This window comes from Sinocyclocheilus grahami, unplaced genomic scaffold (genome assembly GCF_001515645.1).
Source record: "Sinocyclocheilus grahami isolate Dianchi unplaced genomic scaffold, SAMN03320097.WGS_v1.1 scaffold1209.1, whole genome shotgun sequence".
Classification (NCBI taxonomy): Eukaryota; Metazoa; Chordata; class Actinopteri; order Cypriniformes; family Cyprinidae; genus Sinocyclocheilus; species Sinocyclocheilus grahami.
The window spans coordinates 45,026-65,129 of NW_015506388.1; the positions used below are offsets into that span (position 1 = coordinate 45,026).

At 37.9% G+C, this 20,104-nt stretch overlaps 3 protein-coding genes across 4 annotated transcripts; all 3 read left to right on the forward strand.

Annotated features, from left to right (window-relative positions):
- Window positions 1-3,389: 3,389 nt before the first annotated feature.
- LOC107568039 (keratin, type I cytoskeletal 18-like) lies at window positions 3,390-3,765 on the forward strand. The gene has a single exon (XM_016253876.1). It carries the CDS (start codon window positions 3,490-3,492, stop codon window positions 3,763-3,765), a length of 276 nt encoding a protein of 91 aa, XP_016109362.1. The 5' UTR covers window positions 3,390-3,489.
- Window positions 3,766-4,162: 397 nt separating this feature from the next.
- On the forward strand, window positions 4,163-7,707 carry LOC107568050 (keratin, type I cytoskeletal 18-like). Its single transcript, XM_016253898.1, has 7 exons — window positions 4,163-4,707; window positions 6,182-6,264; window positions 6,366-6,522; window positions 6,633-6,797; window positions 6,905-7,030; window positions 7,200-7,420; window positions 7,567-7,707. The coding sequence occupies exons 1-7, from the start codon at window positions 4,279-4,281 to the stop codon at window positions 7,679-7,681; spliced, it is 1,296 nt and encodes a 431-aa protein (XP_016109384.1). The 5' UTR covers window positions 4,163-4,278; the 3' UTR covers window positions 7,682-7,707.
- A 2,503-nt stretch (window positions 7,708-10,210) lies between these two features.
- On the forward strand, window positions 10,211-12,908 carry LOC107568043 (keratin, type I cytoskeletal 18-like). Of its 2 annotated transcripts, XM_016253881.1 has the most exons (7): window positions 10,211-10,636; window positions 10,932-11,014; window positions 11,306-11,462; window positions 11,613-11,777; window positions 11,867-11,992; window positions 12,094-12,314; window positions 12,394-12,908. In XM_016253881.1, exons 1-6 carry the CDS (start codon window positions 10,283-10,285, stop codon window positions 12,310-12,312), a joined length of 1,104 nt encoding a protein of 367 aa, XP_016109367.1. In that variant the 5' UTR covers window positions 10,211-10,282; the 3' UTR covers window positions 12,313-12,314; window positions 12,394-12,908. The 2 variants fall into 2 exon arrangements, with proteins under 2 accessions (XP_016109367.1, XP_016109366.1); XM_016253880.1 differs by having other exon boundaries at window positions 12,094-12,908.
- The last annotated feature ends 7,196 nt before the right edge of the window (window positions 12,909-20,104 follow it).

The window sequence follows — 20,104 nt, forward strand, 5'->3', positions numbered from 1 at the left end:
CCCTCTGCTGCCACAACTCAACAAGAATTTGTTCTTTATGGGTATCCCACATACCCTTCTACTTTTTTTTGCCTCCATGGCATTGAAATTTTAGCGCCGCTGGTCGCGTGGATCAATATGTAATTTCATGTTGCAATTTCATTGGCTGCTAGATGCAAGTCGTAGCAGCAAACACACTGTGCGTTGATCATGCTGAATTTCTGACACTGTCAGAAAACTATCGTAGGCTATCTTTGGTCGCAAGACCGGGAAAACGCCCGTCTTTGAACCTCTCTCACTGTACGACATAGGACCACCGATTAAGAGCCACGATCACAGAAATCGCCACGATTGCTTCACGATGGCAATCTTTCGTCTGGGACAGCCAAAAATCGTGCAGTGTATCCCGGGCTTACATGCTTGTCGTACCCAAGTTTAAACGATCCATGTCGCACAGTGTGATAAAGTAATGATCTTATAGGATTGCTAAAATTGTGCAGTGTATCCCGGGCTTAAAAGGCACTTTATTGAGCTATACTTAGCACGACATACAATGCTACACATATCTAAAAGGCTTTTAGCATCAGTTTTTATTTCAATTAAGTTTGCTTTGTTGAGTTTTGTAAATTAATAGTAATCCCTGTATTTACTCACTGGTGCTGTCAACGGATGTACAAACACAATGTCATGAGGACATGTCAAACGTGCCCATATATGGCACTGCTTTCACCTGATGTTTTATCAGTGCTCAGTTTTATCAGTGCCCCTGACCCTGCCCTCGCCCCCGCCACCGCCCCTCCCGTATTAGATTAGGCAGTGTGACTGGCATTTAAACTTTATTTCCTTATGATTCCCATGATAGCTGTAATGCACAAACAGATCAATTATCCATCATGTTGTGGACATGTGAATACTTTCTTTTTAAGAATCATGAAGACTTTCAACATTTTGTATAACATGGATTTATGAACTAAGAGTGGGTGCATGCGTGTTTGTTTTTGCAAATGTTCTTCTTTTTGTGAGGACACACCTCAAATATGTCCCAAATGAGTTATGACTGGACCACCCGCTTGTTTTGTCATGTCTCCATTATAACTTTACAGCAATCGTTTTACAATCCTCCGCAAGGGTAGAGGATCTGGCAACCCACAGCACAGATTACATCAGTGTTTCTCAACCCTGGTCCTGGGCGCCCCCCAGCACTGCACATTTTGTGTGTCTCCCTAATCAAACACACCTGATTCAACTCATTAGCTCATTAAAAGAAACTCCAGGACCTGAAATGGGTGTCAGATAAGGGAGACATACAAAATGTGCAGTGTTGGGGGGCGCTCAGGACCAGGGTTGAGAAACACTGGATTACATTATGTTTAGGAAAAATGATTAAAATCTTTTAGAATGATCACACACACCCTGAATAGGAAAGAGAGCAACAATGCCATAAAAAATTATTTAAATTCATTCAATGGTTGTACGCTATTAAATATTGGTAACATATAAGTTTCCATTTGTTAAGATTAGAATACATTAGTTAACAGGAACTAACAATGAAATATGCTTCTAAATAATTTATTATTCTTAGATAATGTTAATTTCTACATTCACCAATACATTGTTGAAATCAAAAGTTGTATATGTTAATATTATTTAATGGACCAGAGCTATAATGAACTAACAATGAACAGTTTTTAAAACTAACGTTAAAAAAATATTAATAAATACTCATTGTTAGTTAATGTAAGTTAATGCATTAATTATCATTAACTAACTCATTTTACTTCATGTAAAATACCTAAATATTCCAAAGTCACTACATTATGATTAAAATTATGAATAATTCCATTAGAGTACCATACAAGAAGAGTCTAATTGAAAGTATTCATAAAATAAATGAATAAATACAACTAAATACCTTCATAAAACAGTTCTACTTCATTCATAATTGAGTTTATGGCCTCTTTAAAAACTGATACAGCAAAAAGGATAATTTTCTGTATGGGTAAATAGACAATAGCAAACTGAGAGCCTGTGATTGTGAAATGGGCTCAACAACATTGATGTACATTCTTTCACATCAAATTCCTGTGCCCTTCCAGCCTCAAACAAACACATTCTGACACAATAGATAAGGGAGGATCGCCACAGCCAGACACTCTCACAAACTAGCTTTGCTTTACTCAGACTGTTTATGAAATCTTAAAGTTTCCACAGAATATATTTATGGGAAAATGCCTTTCGATAAACAAAAGGTCAGTTTGTCCTGTATTTGAAAATACACATCAAAGCCTTTATACCACTCTGACATATTTTTGAGCAGCTTAAATCTCTTGAGTATTTCCAAAGTTAGCAATTTAGTCGTTTTTCTTTCTGTCGGACTAAAACTAAAATACAACTTACAAACCAAAAATAAATCCTTCAGGAGTGTGGGCACAGTATCAGCTTTCTCATCTGAAACTCATCTTTGTGAAACTTATTTTAAACAGGTATGGGTCTAATCCATGCAAATGGTTTTAAAACTACAGGGGGTCCAGATAGGTTTCAGTGATTAGCTCATTTCTTTGTCCATACATGTGTGTGTACTCAGGAGCTAGACTAATTGTTCCTTTGTTCACACATCCTTTTACAGGCGTGGCAGTCAGGAAAATCCTTTTGGTGATTGGATATCACAACTAGAAAATCGTGATAGGCTAAACCTATTCTCTCTGTTCATTTTTGCCAGTTTTTCCAGTGCACTGGTTAAGAGAGAAAGATGAGAAAGATAAGAAAGATAAGAAAGACTGCCTGCTGCAACACGAAAAGCTTTCTTCATTTACAGTATGTGCAGCAAAACAATAAAAAAATTAGTCGACAAATTGCAAAATATAATGATTTCTCAATATGAGTGTCTAAGAGGTTTGGATTCTCTGGAAGCAAGTTACTCAATAGAGCTTGTAAATTTCATCCTACATTATATTTTTTTAAATAACAAAAATAACAGTTGTGTGACTAAGTGGTAGTACCACTTTACAATAACTGTTAACATTAATTAATGCATTAGGTATCACAAACTAACAATCTGCTCAGTTTTGCAGGATTTACTCATGCTGATGTATAAAAACTTAAGTTGTTCTTTTTTGTTTAAGCATATCTGTATATCAGAGATGTTTCATGCTCATATTACATCATATTTTGTTAATAATAAGACTGCATGTTCTTTTGATACAAAAAAAACTCTAAAAAAGATTGAGATGTGAAGAACATTTCACTCTAATTTCAGAGAGGTAAAATGGAGCCACTTGTAATAACAAACTTCTTAAAGGAATCCAGTCACAGAACCCACAGAACCACACTCTAGACATGGAGGAATGTGATTGGCTGAAGGGAGGGGCTTGTGGGCAGGACTTCTATGAGCAGTTTGTTCATAAAGCCTGAGAGTGTCCCTCATGCCCTGTGCACTCTTCTGGCTGAGTTACTGAGCTCTACCTCTCTCCAGGCCTTCAATCACTCATCTGTTCATTCACTTCAGCGACCATGAGTTTGAGAACAAGCTACAGTGTGCGTTCCTCCACCTCCCAGGTGCCGGTGTCCCAGATGTCCATCAAGCGTACCACCAATGTGCCAACATACCGGGCTGCGAGCATCTACGGTGGCGCCGGAGGTCAAGGAACCCGAATCTCCTCTGCCTCCTACTCAGGTGTCCGCAGTGGTGTGGGATTCCCCTCAATGTCCAGCTCCATCCAAGTGAGTGCCACTGGAGCCACAGGTGAGATCATGGGCAATGAGAAGATGGCCATGCAGAAGTGGTAGTACCACTTTACAATAACTGTTAACATTAATTAATGCATTAGGTATCACAAACTAACAATCTGCTCAGTTTTGCAGGATTTACTCATGCTGATGTATAAAAACTTAAGTTGTTCTTTTTTGTTTAAGCATATCTGTATATCAGAGATGTTTCATGCTCATATTACATCATATTTTGTTAATAATAAGACTGCATGTTCTTTTGATACAAAAAAACTCTAAAAAAGATTGAGATGTGAAGAACATTTCACTCTAATTTCAGAGAGGTAAAATGGAGCCACTTGTAATAACAAACTTCTTAAAGGAATCCAGTCACAGAACCCACAGAACCACACTCTAGACATGGAGGAATGTGATTGGCTGAAGGGAGGGGCTTGTGGGCAGGACTTCTATGAGCAGTTTGTTCATAAAGCCTGAGAGTGTCCCTCATGCCCTGTGCACTCTTCTGGCTGTGTTACTGAGCTCTACCTCTCTCCAGGCCTTCAATCACTCATCTGTTCATTCACTTCAGCGACCATGAGTTTGAGAACAAGCTACAGTGTGCGTTCCTCCACCTCCCAGGTGCCGGTGTCCCAGATGTCCATCAAGCGTACCACCAATGTGCCAACATACCGGGCTGCGAGCATCTACGGTGGCGCCGGAGGTCAAGGAACCCGAATCTCCTCTGCCTCCTACTCAGGTGTCCGCAGTGGTGTGGGATTCCCCTCAATGTCCAGCTCCATCCAAGTGAGTGCCACTGGAGCCACAGGTGAGATCATGGGCAATGAGAAGATGGCCATGCAGAACTTGAATGACCGTCTGGCCTCCTACCTGGAGAAAGTGAGGATCCTGGAGCAGGCCAACAGCAAGCTGGAGCTGAAGATCCGTGAGGCCCTGGAGAAGAAAGGTCCTGATGTCCACGACTACAGCCGCTTCCAGCCCATCGTTGACGATCTGCGCAAGAAGGTGAGTTTGAATGAGTTTGAATAGGAGAAAGGTAAAGAAAATGTATAAAGAACTTAATGTGACAGTCTAATTGTGCTGCTTTGTGTTTATTAACAGTCTAGTGGACATTTATTGGGTTTCAGGACAGAAACTAACAAAACAGAGGCATTCCTTTGTCATTTAAAGCTTGAAAGAGCTGAATGAGAGTTTACTGATGGCCAGCACTGATAGGCAAAGAACCAAAAAATAAACCATGGGTGAAACCAAAAACAGGGGGAAGGCATGGGGGAGGGAGGCTCAGTCTCTGCGGGACGGCAGTCGTAACTTCTGCTTACAGCCGGTATTCCGGTGAATAAGCGTTTCCATCCTGTATTTATTCTTGTCCTGTTACACATCAGGATGCTTGTTTATTCCCTGTGGATGGAAACTCTGGGATCTGAGATGTTTCAGCATCTGTCTGTGTCATAAGGGAAATGGAAAAGTCGAGAGAGTTCAGACAGTGCAAAATGCGACCAGCTGTGAGACTTTGGCAGAGATATTCCTAACAAAGCTAGCTTCATTCATAGCTACATTTATATAGTCCTATTCTATATTTTCTTGAAAAGAAGTTCATAAAGCAGATGCTGTTAATGATAAAATACCGATTGGAGTCAGTTTCACACCAATAGTATCTTGAAGCTGAAATTTAAAGCTGATATGTCACTGATAACCAGATAGTGTTATCAGAATGATTGTCTTTTCTTTCATCAGTGACTATGCAGTAAAGTGACAGGTAGATTAAATTAAAAGAATTAAAGTCCTATGCATCAGGGTTTCTTACAGTCACAAAAGTAAATGGGATTAGCTGTGAGATTAGCCTGTGGAAAAGAGCACTGAAAGGAATATTTCAGTTTAAAAGCTCAGTGAAGTATACAATATACATAATACAATATAACTTATTTATTTAAATTAAAACATAAAACACATTTAATTAGGACTATTGTTAGTAGTTACACAGCCAACACTCATTAGCATATGGAAAATATGTGGCGTTAAACTGTTAAAGTATTATATGTCTCCACCCTTTTCCATGATGCCAGGAAATGCTGGCTTGCAAACATGAAAAGCATTTACAAAATAGCACATTAGGAATTAGCAAAAAAACAGGAAATCCAGCTTAACCCTTGCTCTTCCTGCTATACAATTTAATTTACAACCATTAAACAGACACCAGCTGCTTTTCCAACATTGCTGTTGGTTAATGATTATCTAACAAACTGTGAAATGAACTTTGTCCTCCAGTACCTCTTATCTAAGCAAACTAAAACATTAGAGCAGAAGATGGTACTGCAGCTTGGTATACAGTGACCATGAGATTTACACATTATACATCACCCTAAAACATTTGTAAAACAGTTAAAGTTAGGTGAGGTTTTATGTGTCATAACTGCGCATTGCATTGTTCAGTGGTGGTTTCCTGACTGATTCAATTAAGTGATTTCTGTTTTGGTTATAGATCTTTGATGCCACCGCAAACAATACCCGTCTGGTGCTCCAGATTGATAACGCCCGCCTGGCAGCTGATGACTTCAGAGTCAAGTGAGTTAACAAAACTGCGAAACATAACACATATTTTGACCTCATGGGAACATTCCTAGTTTCCTAGAAGAGTGAACCATTGACCTTTGTTGTGCCTGCAGGTATGAATCTGAGCTGTCCATCCGCCAAGGTGTGGAGGCTGACATTGCTGGCCTGAGAAAGGTCATTGATGACACCAACATGAACCGCATGAACCTTGAAAGTGAGATTGAGGCCCTCAAGGAAGAGCTCATCTTCCTTAAGAAGAACCATGACAATGTGAGTGCACATCTGGCACATTTGTACATTAACACAGCTGGAAACATCTGTCTTCCTCATAATCCATTATGGGTGTTGCTTTAAGATTTTATGGTTTCTCCACCCAACAGGAGGTAATGGAGCTTCGTAACCAGATCTCCCAGTCAGGAGTGCAGGTGGATGTTGATGCCCCTAAAGGACAAGATCTGGCCCAGATCATGGAGGAGATAAGAGCCAAGTACGAGAAGATGGCTCTCAAGAACCAGGAGGAGCTGAAGGCCTGGCACGAATCTCAGGTATATTCCAAAAGATCATTCTTTTCTCAAAATCAAGTCTTGTTAAACACTGTTGCACGTCGATACCACTGTTTTGCGACTAAAGTGAAATGTTATGCTCTCTCCAGATCACAGAGATTCATGTACAAGTCACACAGAACACAGAGGCCCTCCAGGGTGCACGTACAGAAGTCAACGAACTTCGCAGACAAATTCAGACATTGGAGATCGAGCTGGAGTCACAGAAGAACCTGGTGAGTTTGTTTTCTTGTAGCCATTGTAGAAGCTGCAATTTCCAACTGGTCTTTACAATCCTTTTTATTAAATTAGCTGTATTCAAGTATCATGTCTTGAATTTGTCTCAAGACTTGTTCTCAATGAAGTCTGCTCAAACTCTTGGGTTCTCTTTGTTTGATTGTCCAGAAAGGATCACTGGAGGCCACTCTGCGAGACACAGAAATGCGCTACAACATGGAGATTGAGAGTCTCAATGCTGTCGTTATGCAACTGGAGGCTGAACTCACACAACTGCGCAACAACATCCAGCAACAGACGCATGATTACGAGGTTCTGCTGAACATCAAGATGAAGCTGGAGGCAGAAATTGCCACCTACAGGAGGCTTCTGGATGGTGGGGACTTCAAGTAAGTTTTCTTCTGAAGCATACAGAGATTTTTTCACAGCACTTCACCATTTGTGTAGGCATGTCCTGTGGTTTTTTAACTTTGTGACTAGGTTTGCTAGAGTATTTGTTTTGTGTGGTTGGTAACAAGTATGTTTTCTCCTGCAGGCTCCAGGATGCTCTTGAAGAGCAAAAGAAGGTGAAAGTAATGACGGTCACACAGACGCTGGTGGATGGGAAGGTGGTGTCTTCAAGCTCAGAAACCAAGGAGAGGAAACTTTGAACATCAAATTTCAGATCAACCTCCACGACACATCAGAAAAACCTAATGGGCCAATGATAAAATGATCTAAAGACAGGTTGGACTTAACACATTAGATATTTATTTAGTCCAAGATACAATTTGCAATGAGATTTAACTAGCAAATTTCAACACTAACTTAAAACAAAAAATCTTAATGTTTTTTTTTTTTTACATTTTAATAACTACAACCAAAAAAGACTGAAGGTCAAAAAACACTATTGAACTTTATTAAATATTTTTGAAATGACGATGATTGTTTACGATCATCAATTGTCCCATTTTGGTTTTATGTCATGTTGTTGTCATGATGTCTTGTCCTTTCAAATAAAAGACACTTTCATCAAATCTTTGCATTCTGCTTGTCATTAATGTTTTTTGACAATATTCCAGTCAGTCTGATCAAAGGTAGTTTTGGGCCTCAAGTGTCATCATTCTTGGCACCCATTTTTAGGGGGGAAAAAAGCCCTTAAGTTGCATAATTAAACCAAATAGAATTTATTTTTCAAAATATCATATAATTTCAAACAATTTTCATAAATATAATGTAATTTAATCAAAATATATAATTGGTGGCTATGTGAACATTGGATAAAAAAATTTAAAATAAATCTGAAGAACTAACTAAATGCTACTTATGTCTTCACAAAAAACAAGAAAGGAAGACACATTCTATAACGGACTATTAAATAATGTTAGTTGTGATGAGACCTTTTGTTGTGGAAGTCGGTATCTTTAATATTTATTTCAGCCACTGTGACTTGTGAGAGTTATTCATAGCTATCGTGAGAACAGAACAAGGGGCTTGATTTTGTTAAATTATTCATGCAGACAGCATGAGCTCCTGTAAGATGTTTTTTGAACGGAATGATTTTATACAGTTAGTCCATGTTAGGACTTATCTAAAATAAATTAAAATTAATTCTAAAAGACATATTACTGAAAAAATACCAAATGAGGTCAGTTGAATAGTTAAAGGGTATAGTTCACCCAAAAATTTTAATTGTCATCATTTACTCATAAATTTTACAAATTTCTTCCTTCTTCAAAACGCAAAAGAATATAATTTGAACTGTGTTTGTCCATGCATTAGCCGCTTTTCCACACTCGGGCCAGTGCGAGCCAGTGCTTTAAACGGGCTGGGCGGGGCTAATAGCCTCAGACCTGTAGCACCGAGGCCAAAATCATGCTGCGTTTCCACCGTCGGGCCAGAAGCTCTGCTGTACTTCACTAAAACCCGCCCTTTACACGCCTCTCAGGAACAACGTCACGCAACCCCATCATTTCACCAACAAAGAGAAGTTATCAGAAAACTAATAAGAAATAAGTCACTAGAACTAACGCGATCACAAAACAAACTGTTTGTTTGCATGCTTTGTTAAAGATTTAAATCCAAAAGCATCAATGTTTTACAATAATAAGTGATACATTGATCATAATTAATTAATTTATCAGGATTGAAAATTAGTCACACAGAAATAAAGTGGTATGAACATAGCCTACCTACTTATTCAGTCGAATCCGTTTCTGTTTATTTGTAGTCACAGTATATACATTTAGAAAGAATGATAATTTCTATATTTTTATAAAAGCTCCCGAACAAAAAATATTATTATATTTTTATGACATACGCTGATCTAAACTCTCGAGACGGGACTTATGACAGATAAAATATGTTACTAAATAAATACACGATTGTGATAGAGAATTAGAAGCTGACATCTGATTTCTTCAAGCGGTCGTATTTATGTTTACTATGGTAACGTTAATGGCTAGCGTGCACAGTCTTTTGCATTGCTTATAAATATTTCTGCCTTGTATGGAGATCATAATACACTTTGGATCAAGTTATTTCAAACACTCGCTGCTGTCTGAAAGTGAGTTTTGAACTAAACTTATTTTAAAAGTCTTTAATGCTGGTGTTATAGCTGTTAACTTTATGAAATGATCCACGGCGCTAACGCTCTCCAGATGCGTAGAAACGCCGCCTTTGTTCATAACCACCCCTCTAGCCCCAGCCGGCCCGCTTTGGCCCAAGGTTTTCGTCAGCCCAAAAAAACGTTGGCCCAGAGGAAGCACCGACGAGGCACGATCAAGTCCCGGAAGTGACAGTGGAAACGCGACTGGCCCTGGCACGCACTAGCACGCCCGCTTTTGGCCCGACAGTGGAAACGCGGCTAATGAACATCAATGGGTTCCAAAATAGCACTCTTTAGTCCAAAGTTTCTTTCTATATATCTCACAAATATGAGGGGGCCCACAATATAACCCTGTGAAACCTCAAATTTAACTGACTTTCACTGTACGGACAAAACAAACAAACAAAGAAACACATTTTTCTAAATATCTTCTTTTGTGCCCCACATAAAAAAGAAATTCATAAAAGTTTCATTACCGAGTTAATACTTCTGTACCAAAACACTAAACAGTGGGTGGGGTGGAAGTCCAGAGTCTAAAGATAACAGAAATGTGCCTACTACTTGTGAACTGCAAAACCATAAAAATCTCATACCTCTTAGAACCAGCGGTTACATCTGATCTCCTTTTCATTAAAGATCTCTTCTCTGCAGAAAACTAAGCAAAATGCAAACCTTCAGCATTCAGAACAAAAGAATATATAGATCGTCCTCAGAGGATCTCAGCATGCTAAGACCCACATTTTACTCTTGGAGAAGTGCTGGGAATAGGGGTTCCTATTCCAAGGATATCTTTGGATCTGCCACTGTACAAATGGGGCTTGTTGGAAATGTTGGAAGTGAAAAGGTTACCATGCAAATCCTGAATGAACGTCTAGCTTCGTACCTGGAGAAAGTTAGGAGCTTGGAGAAGGCCAATAGTGAGCTGGAGGTGAAAATCCACCAGGTTCTGGTGAAAAAAGGTCCAGCCACTAAGGACTACAGTCACTACCAAGCCACCTTTGAGAAACTACGCAAAGAGGTAACTGGAACTTCTGTCCACTGCAATACTTGTCTTTAACAATTTTGTCCTGTGCAGTATCTTAATATGCATAATTATTTATTTTTGCTTAAATTTTTATTAGACAGTAATGTTTGCACATTACTATAGTGTGAAGTAATGAAAGGGTTGCAGGTTCATGCTCAGAAACTGGACTTTGACTGTGCCCTTGAGTAAGGCATGTAATTAATTCTTGAGAAGCGGCTTCTCTATAGTGGCCTTAGATAATAAACTAACAATAGACTGTATTGTACCTTTTTTGGTTATGTCCATTTAGATTCTGGAGATGGTTATGAGCAATGCAAATGTGAGTCTTCAAATTGACAATGCCAAGTTGGCTGCCGATGACTACAGGGTCAAGTAAGCTAGTTTTAAAGACTCCATGAAATCAAACAATATTTTGCGGGTTTTATTCCATGTGTATTAGCTTCGAGCCCATCTATATGTCAAGAACTATATGCAAGCTGGACAATATAAACTTGTTGCAGATATATACATTTCCAGGAAAATGAACCAAACATATCAATGATTCATCTTGGGTCCAATTTTTGTCCAGTGACTAAACTGAGAACGTCCCTCCCCATAATGCAACATGCAACTGACTAGCAATATTAAGAAACAATCATTCCCATTAATGTTATGTGTTTATAGGTATGAAAATGAACTGCAGCTAAGACAGTATGTTGAAGCTGACATAAATGCATTGAGAAAGATGCTGGATGACACAAATATGGCACGACTGCATCTAGAAAATGATGTTGAAGGATTGAAAGTGGAGCTTATCGAGTTAAAGAAACGACATCACCTGGTAAGTACATTATTATACTACACATAAATAAAAATATATATTTAATTACAATAGATCACAATGCTGACTTGCTCAGAGAGTGCAGTAGCTCACAATCAGGAGAGGGCCAAAGATATAACCCTGTGGAACCTCAAATCTCACATTTTTCAGGAAGTGTCAGAACTATATAGTCAAATCAACCAATCAGGAGTGCAGGTGGATGTTGATGCTCCCAAGGGACAGGACTTGGCTAAGATCATGGAGGAGATAAGAGCCAAGTATGAAAAGATTGCCCTAAAGAACCAGGAGGAACTGAAAATTTGGCATGAATCAAAAGTGGGGCATCATTTCTCATTGAAAATGTTACACATTATTTCTGTTTTTAAGACAACAGAGAATTACATTTATTTCTTTTTTTTGCACAGATCTCCATGGTACAGGTTCAAGTGAGTGAGAATGAGGAAGCATTGAAAGAAGCCAAAACACAAGTCAGCGTGAGCCACAGGCAGATGCAGACTTTGAAAACAGAGCTGCAGTCTCTGATTGGAAGTGTAAGAGATTCTACCCTGACACCTTGATGCAGCTCTCCACTTTTGATCATTACTTATGAGCATTTATTTATCTATTTATTTATTTTTGACTTTTCTTACAGAGAGCATCTCTGGAAGACGCCCTTAATGAAACAAAGTTGCGATATGGGATGCAGGTGGAGCAATATAATGGCATCATTTTGCTGAGAGAGTCTGAGCTTAAACAGCTGCGTGACAACATTCAAAGTCAGACAGTGGAGTATCAGGCCCTGTTCAACATCAAGATGGAGCTGGAAGCTGAGATAGCCACCTACAGGAGACTTCTGGATGGAGAAGAATAAGAGTGAGCTTTTCGACCATTTTGACCATGCCTCTTTCTTCTTTAGAAACCTTCATCTTGGTGTTAATAAAATATTTTACAGATTAGAGAAAGAATCCATCAGGACAACATCAGAGACAACATCTAGTGGATGAAAAAATAGTGTCCTCCAGCTCGAGTACTCTCAAAAAGTGATATAAACAAACATGAGATCACTAATGTTCATGAAAGACAACAGCACAAGTAAAACCACTATGAATATTTTGAATAAATTATAATTAAAACTATTTCAGTAGTATTTCCTTTGAATCAGAATTTGAACACGGTATTGGAAAGTAACACTCTTAATTGAACCCATACAGTGTATCTCAACTCAAACTCTGTTGTTTTAGCAATGTCAAAGTTTCATTTTCATGTCATGAAAATGAAATTGGACCCTTAGGATCTAATAGGCATTTTCAAAATGTCATCACAGTAAAAGAAAACAGTAAGTGGTGTCAGGTTTCATAAAAAACTTTCCAACAGTCATTCATAATGAAAGAGCAAAATGAAAACAAAATGAAGGTCTTATTTTGTACTTCAAACTAACAACAAATCAGCCTATTGACAATAAATATATAAACTATGCTCCCTTGTCATGACAGGTCTACTTTTTGTGGTTGATTACACTAATCTTAAAGATTTTTTCCTAGCAAGTTGTAAAAAGAAATAAGTGATTACCCTTATCTTTTTGGAGCAAACACTTGACAGGTAATCTTTCCTGGAAATCTGTCTAAGTGACAAATGTAAACTGTCAAAATAAACAATGTTCATTCTTGGAACCTATCAGCATCTTGCCTGCTAGGCATGGTGGGTCAGATTTCCATGGTAGCGTTTTAGGAGAAACACAGAGAACAATTGTGATGTGTTTAGCAGTTAGGCATGAGGCTTATTATCCATTGGAATCTCAATCTCCCAATTTCACAATCACTATACAAATATATTTTGTTTTTTAGTTTTTTGTAAGATTTTTCCTACTGAAGTAATTAGCATAGCAGGGTGGTATTACCAATACTGTGTGGTACTGCAATCAGTACTAAGAAACCCCCATCAGAAACCCAGGCTTAATGCCATGTTTTCTTATTTTTAAGTTAAATACCCACTTTTTTACACATTTTTGGGCATGTTAGTATCAGTTTTATACAAATATTTGGAGGCAAACCTCATGAACTGACTTGAAAATGAAACTACCAAGTGGCAGTGAACAGTGACTAAGTATAGAATGTTCTACTGCGGGCCTCTAAAAGCGGGAATTTGCGGCTAACTGTGAAGCACTGTTTCCACTCAAATCCTCCTTCGTCACGGCTGGAGAAGCCTATTCAGAGGAAAAGATGGTTGGTTTTCAGATGACGATGTCAACGCAGACATTTGTGGATGGAAAAGTGGCGCTGGACTGCAAAATGATTCATGCAGGCCAAAATGAGCCAGATTAAGTTTCTGCGGAGTTACAACGTATACAAGAGCTTCTTCAAATTTGCATCAATAGAGTATTAAAAAAGCTGTCTAAGCCTAGAGTTTTAAAAATAGTTAGCTTAATTTACATGCACAGAGTGTAGGGCAATTATTTGTACTTCAATGCACTGATGTCCTTCTTTTCAATGCCGTATTAAATAGATGAAAGAAAAAGACTTTGCTAAGGTCACTCACATGTGGGACAAGAATCCCATTGCTGTGCTGCCCACACAACTCATTTGATCCTATCCAGACAGTTACACAAAACGCTTTTGTTGCCTCTATATTTCAGCAATTGAACAATACATTATATAATCAAAGCCAGTATAGTCATGGTATAGACATACTTCAGTGTGTTAAAATCTTGGTACCCACTCTGTACAGTAACACGACTTTGGTTTTTTTTCCCTTTTGGATTAGTCATTTTAATTGCACATCCTCCGTTTTCCCATAATTCTGGGAAGGTCCTGCATTCCTGCTGAACAGTGACTCACTTCTACACATCAATATTTGTTTTTTATGCTTCCCAGGGTGCATGGAATGCACGTAAGTGCCCTTGTTTGGGTATTTTCTATTTCCTTCACGCCCCCTTAGATTTTCAAAATGGTCATTGCATAAATTAGCTCTTGGAGACTTGTGCTACAAATTAACTGGGTAGTTTACATTTTTTATGGAAACTGTGGTGCTTGGCCATGCAAAACTAGGTGCTAGTTTGTTGTGATGTCCTTATTTTCTTATTGTTTATTGGTAATGGTGTTCAAACATATTGCTATATCGTTCCTAAGACATTTAGTTGGTTGCTAGGGATTTTGGGCGGTTGCTAGCTTGTTTCTTATTATCCCAAGTTAAAAGTACCCACAGCCGAGCCTCTATGTTATTTAATCCCTAAAAATGGCTCTGGTCCTTCATTCAGTATAATTCAAGGAGATTTTTTTTCACCCATTTTATTACCCTTAGCAAGCATCACTAATTAAAGATTTGATTTCACAAGACCCCTGTTATGAGATATAGCTCAGCTCACACAGCCTGTCACTTAAAGTTTCAACAGTCTCCCATATTTGACTTTCCTTCCAACATACTTATACCTAGAAAAGGCTCCTGTTAAAAGAAGGAAACAACAGCAGGATATGGAAAGAGTTCATAGCAGAAACAATAACGAGAGAGAGAAAGTGATATGGTCCTTTGAATCCCACATAACATTCCTCATGTCTGCTCTCCTTGGACCGGAGATTACCTCCAGATATCCCTCACAGGTGCGGCTTTCATAAAACCTGAGCCACACTCCCCCTTCCCGCTCTTGCTCTGAACATATGCTTGCTTTTGTGTAATCGGGGTGGGCAGTACCCCATTCTTCTTCTAAAGCAGATTCTGACGATATAACAATGTTTAAACTATTCTTAAATATGCTAAGTACAGCTATGTGATGATACCCAACTATATATATGCAAACTTCATTTGTTAATGTCTCAGAACAATAATGCAGAATTATAAACAGTATAAAGCGCAGTTATTCAGAAATTTTCTTGATGATCCATGTTTTTTGGGAATTTGGTCTGAAATCTATTGCATCCCATATTATTCACAGTAGTATTTTTGGTACGACAGTGTTTACATAACTGAGCAAGATTTTCAATCTTCCAGACAATTCTCTCAGCCAGTTGTACGATAAGTATCAGGTCTGGGCAACTCGAAATCTCCAAAAAAAAAAAAGTAGATGATGAAAGACCACAAGATGGCCGTTAGATTTTCCTATGTGCGTTTAAGATTCAGAGTGTAATGTGGCAAACAGCATGCAGCCAACCATTTTGACAACCTACGTTTTTAATTTAGGGGGAAAACCCAAAGGAATTTTAACCAGTATAACCATGGCAACCAAAAACAAATCAAAACCAGACTGTGGTGACATGGAAACAAAACTCTGGCCAACGTATACAGGGCAATAAGAGTCAGCATATGCTAGTTTAGAAAGACTGAGCTCATTCAGTGAGCTATATATAAAACGGAAGTGGGAGGAGCCCTTCAGCCTAAATTACACATCATTCAAAATACACTTCATTTTCTTGAGATTATTATACAGCATTTTAGTAACCACACTCAAGGGAGTTGACAGTTACAAAACAAAATCACTGGGATGCACAGATGTCGGCTCTTGATTTGTATTCTTAGCTATAAGCTGAATTATCACAAGAACACAAAATACCCTTTTCTCATTTGGCTTGCAAAGAAAATAAATGGAAATAGAAATAAATACACTGAAAAAAAACTAAAATTAAAAAACAAAATGCTAGTAAATTTCACAGATAATTCCAAAGAAGTGACAAGTAACACTTTGAATAAAACTTTAAAAAATAAATGAAACAAATATTTTTAAATATTTGAAGGATTCTTGATTCTTGAGTTTTTTCAAATATAAATGTTACACCTAAATATATTACTACTTTTTATTTCTACTTTTATTAAGACTAAAGCACCATTCACAGCAATAACGATAACTATAAAGATAACTATAAAGATATTAGCGTCCACACCAGCGAACGATATCGTCTGCCGCTTTTAATTCTCAAGTTCGTTATAGCAGGATTGATTCTGATTGGCTGCCAATTTTTTATCGTTCATTAGCTGGAAAAAAATCATTTTGAAAGTGATTCCAACGATATCGTTTCTCTTTGTCTTTATCGTTATAGCTGTGGTGTGGACTCTGCTATTCTTTAATATTGAGAACGATTTTTAGAACTTAATCTTTATCGTTATCTTTATAGTTATCGTCCTTGGTGTGAACGGGCCTTAATACTTGCACATACATGCAAACAGACAACACAGGTTACTCCAAACTTTGAAAGCAATCAATGAATGGGCTTTAAATAAAACAGGTTAGCGAGAGGTCACCATGAAATCAGTGTCTTAAGTGGCCAGTTTGACCAGCTTCCTGTCGTCATCATATACAGCTGCATAATTTTAAACCAATTTAGAAGAGCGCTGTACAAATAATGCTCATTTGAAGAGAACTGAATGGACCGTCCACATGTCTATTGTACCCCAATTAAAGCTGCATAGTCTACCTACACGCCCTAAACAAAAAGCTGAGCTCTTTCTTAATGTTTTGTACAGCCCAGGAAATCTCTAAATAACTAGGTGTTTGCAAAGGCATGCAACACTGTTTACTATAGCTCATACTTAGCGGTTAGGCATTCAGACCTAACTCAAATTTACTTCAGAAAATATCTATATATTAAAAAAAATTAATACTGCTCCTGGGTCAAAAAATATATAGTTTTACAAAAAACCAAGATAAAAATATTCCACTTTCCAGGCTTATGTTTGTACAGCACTTGATTCTTCTTATTATGACCATTTAGAGAGTAAAAAAGGAAGAGTTTAGCAGAGAAATGTATGGCCACAGAGTCAACAATGTGAAAGGATTGAGAGATTTAAATAATATTAAAAATATATAGTTCAGTCATGAAACTCTAGATGGTGCAGGCTGACGGGGTGTTAACGTAACCGATGATATTCAGAGAGTTAAACGACTTGGCACAAGCTGATTGGTTCATGCTGCATATGCAGCCAATGAGCTCACTGCCTTGCATTTATATGGCTGGCTAGCATTCACTAGAGATTCCTGCAGCGCGCTTTCAGAGTTTCTCTGAAACCCTCCACCTTCCCCAGCTCCACCTGTATAGATCTGCTATGGGTTTTTTTATATGCTATTTGTGCAGCAGCAGTATGTCTTAAATACTTACAGCACCATATCGCTGTATGCATTGGCAGTAGCAAGTTCCTGTACTTGCTTGCAGCAGCAGCAGCAATAATCTACAACTACAGCAATAACCAACAACAGCAGCAGCGTAGCAGATCTATTCCGCCAAGACCAAATACATTAACATTGTCATATCCATCACCATGTTAAAATGTTCAGAGAGTTGTCATGATTGAACTTAATTTATTTCATAAGACATCTGACAAACAGGCATTCATCAGTCAGATCTGCTCCTTTCTGTTTATGCCTTCTTCCTGATCTTGTGATTTGCCTTCTTGTGACTGACAAATAATACCGTCATGTAATATGCCTCACCTCTTTCAATATGAAGTTTTAAAAAGCATTAAGATTATGGCATCGCAGTACACTATTTACACCATATATGGTGGTGGATGACAATACTAATTTAGCTGCCCATATTGATGGCATGGTGACAGAGTTATACTACTGACTCTGTTTGCTTTACGTCATTCATATCCATCATTCGGCTTTAAAAAGCCTCTTACTTTGAATGGCTACAGAAAATTACCTTTATACCGGTACCCTATGACATAACTGAGCATGCAAGATTAGGTCAGATTAGTGGTTGATCATGTTTCAATGACCGATTCTTAACCTTGCTGTGCTGAAAAATGACTGGGAATTGTAAATCTCTCTTATGCTATATTTATATCCAAATATTGAATTGTTTTGTCAGCTTGTTTTCAATTAGAACAGTTTGTTGGAACTGATTGGTTGTAGGCCTCAATGATCTGAGCTTATGCAGTTTTTGAGAGAGAGAAAAAACATTATTTGTGGATCGTTTTGGCAGTATGCATAAAATTCATAAACTCAGATCAAATGAGGCCTACAATCAATTGTTTCCAAGAAGACATAGAAAACTTGTGCTAATTGAAAGAAAATAAGTTGATAAAATTGAAAATTTAGTCCTATATAATTATATAGCAAGAAATGTATTATATTTTTTGTAGTCTGGTCATTTTTGTCAAGGAACTCCACAAGTGTAACAAAGTTGGGAAAAATCCCCCAAGGTTTATACCCAGTGTGAGCAACGTCAGAATGTTTTAGTCCAATACGACTAGAATTTTCGGTAAAAAGAATATCCTATCTGGTTTAAAATGACGGGAACACACCAGGGATTGTTTTCCCAAAACAGATTCTTCAAAATTTCACCATTTGTATTCCACAGACTGAAATAACAGCCTATGGGTTTGGAACGACATGAGCAGATAATGACATAAATATCATTACTGGGTTAATTATTCCAATAACATTTACATTCAGCCCCCTTTCAGTCTTAAATATTTGGTGACATGGCGTTAATGGAAGTATAGCTGTTGTTTGGAGTTCCTCATATTTCTTCAAGTGTGTTTATGTCTCACAAGTGTCCATTACCCCACAGTGACCTCCTTTAAAAATACTTGACCCATGACAGTGGTGTTGAATTTCTAGTGTTGATAAGTTGTCAGCACATCTTCACTTCCATAGATTTCAGGCCATTATTAGTCCCTATTACAAATATCTTTCTATATATCTGTCTTTTTTACACATATGTATCTCTCTCTCTCTCTCTCTCACTGGCTGTATATGTCACCCTACAGAAAGGTTTATGACAAGTAAAAACTATATTGCATTATCTTTATAGACATGACCAGGGTCATGAATCATGATAGGCCAAGATAAACTACAAGAGTTACATTATGGAAGCAAAAAGGTCAATTCTGCTTTTTTGTGCAGTTGTTGCAGTTTTAGTCAAAATGTAATTAAAATCAGCCCTGTCAGAGGGGTTATAAAAAGACGTTCAGACTACACTTTAATTAGAAAATAATCTCTGGAAACCTTTACAGCAGCCTCATGACACAAATAACAAGAGGATGTAACAAGCAGAAGCTTTGTAGGAGGCTTATTTCAGAAGTTTTCTGCTTGGCCCATCTAAAATTCCAGCCGTATGGAGGCGCTAGCTAAATAACACAGCACAAGGTTGGGGGTCAAACTGTTATAATGATTTGATGTGAATAACTTCATAGTCATCACTGGCCTCTGATCTCGTCTAGCACAGATATGACCAAAAAAGGGATTTTGGTGCTACTGCAAATCCCTCTGCTCCGCCCACAGCACTCTGAGGTTAAATGAAATAACTTACTCCTTATGGGGCACAGGGGGAGAATGCTGCAGATACAGATTGGTATTATTACAAATACTGAGAAGAGCATAAATTCCCAGAGAGAGACCATCTAAGTCCTGAACAAAAGAACGGAGAGTCTCTCTCTGTTTGACCTGGCATGATATGGACAGACTCCCTCGCTCTTATCTGCACAGGCATTCTGGGATGTGCAGTATGACTGAAGGAATCATTATTAAAGCAAAGATATCAGCAAGTCTCCTAGGTTTGATTACTAATGGCTGCATTTAGACAGTGGGTGAAATACTGAGCAAATGACTATCGCCCATTTAGACTACATATGAGTATTTTACCACATATATGGGTATTTGACCAGTATAGAAACATCAAAATATATATATATATATATATATATATATATATATATATATATATATATATATA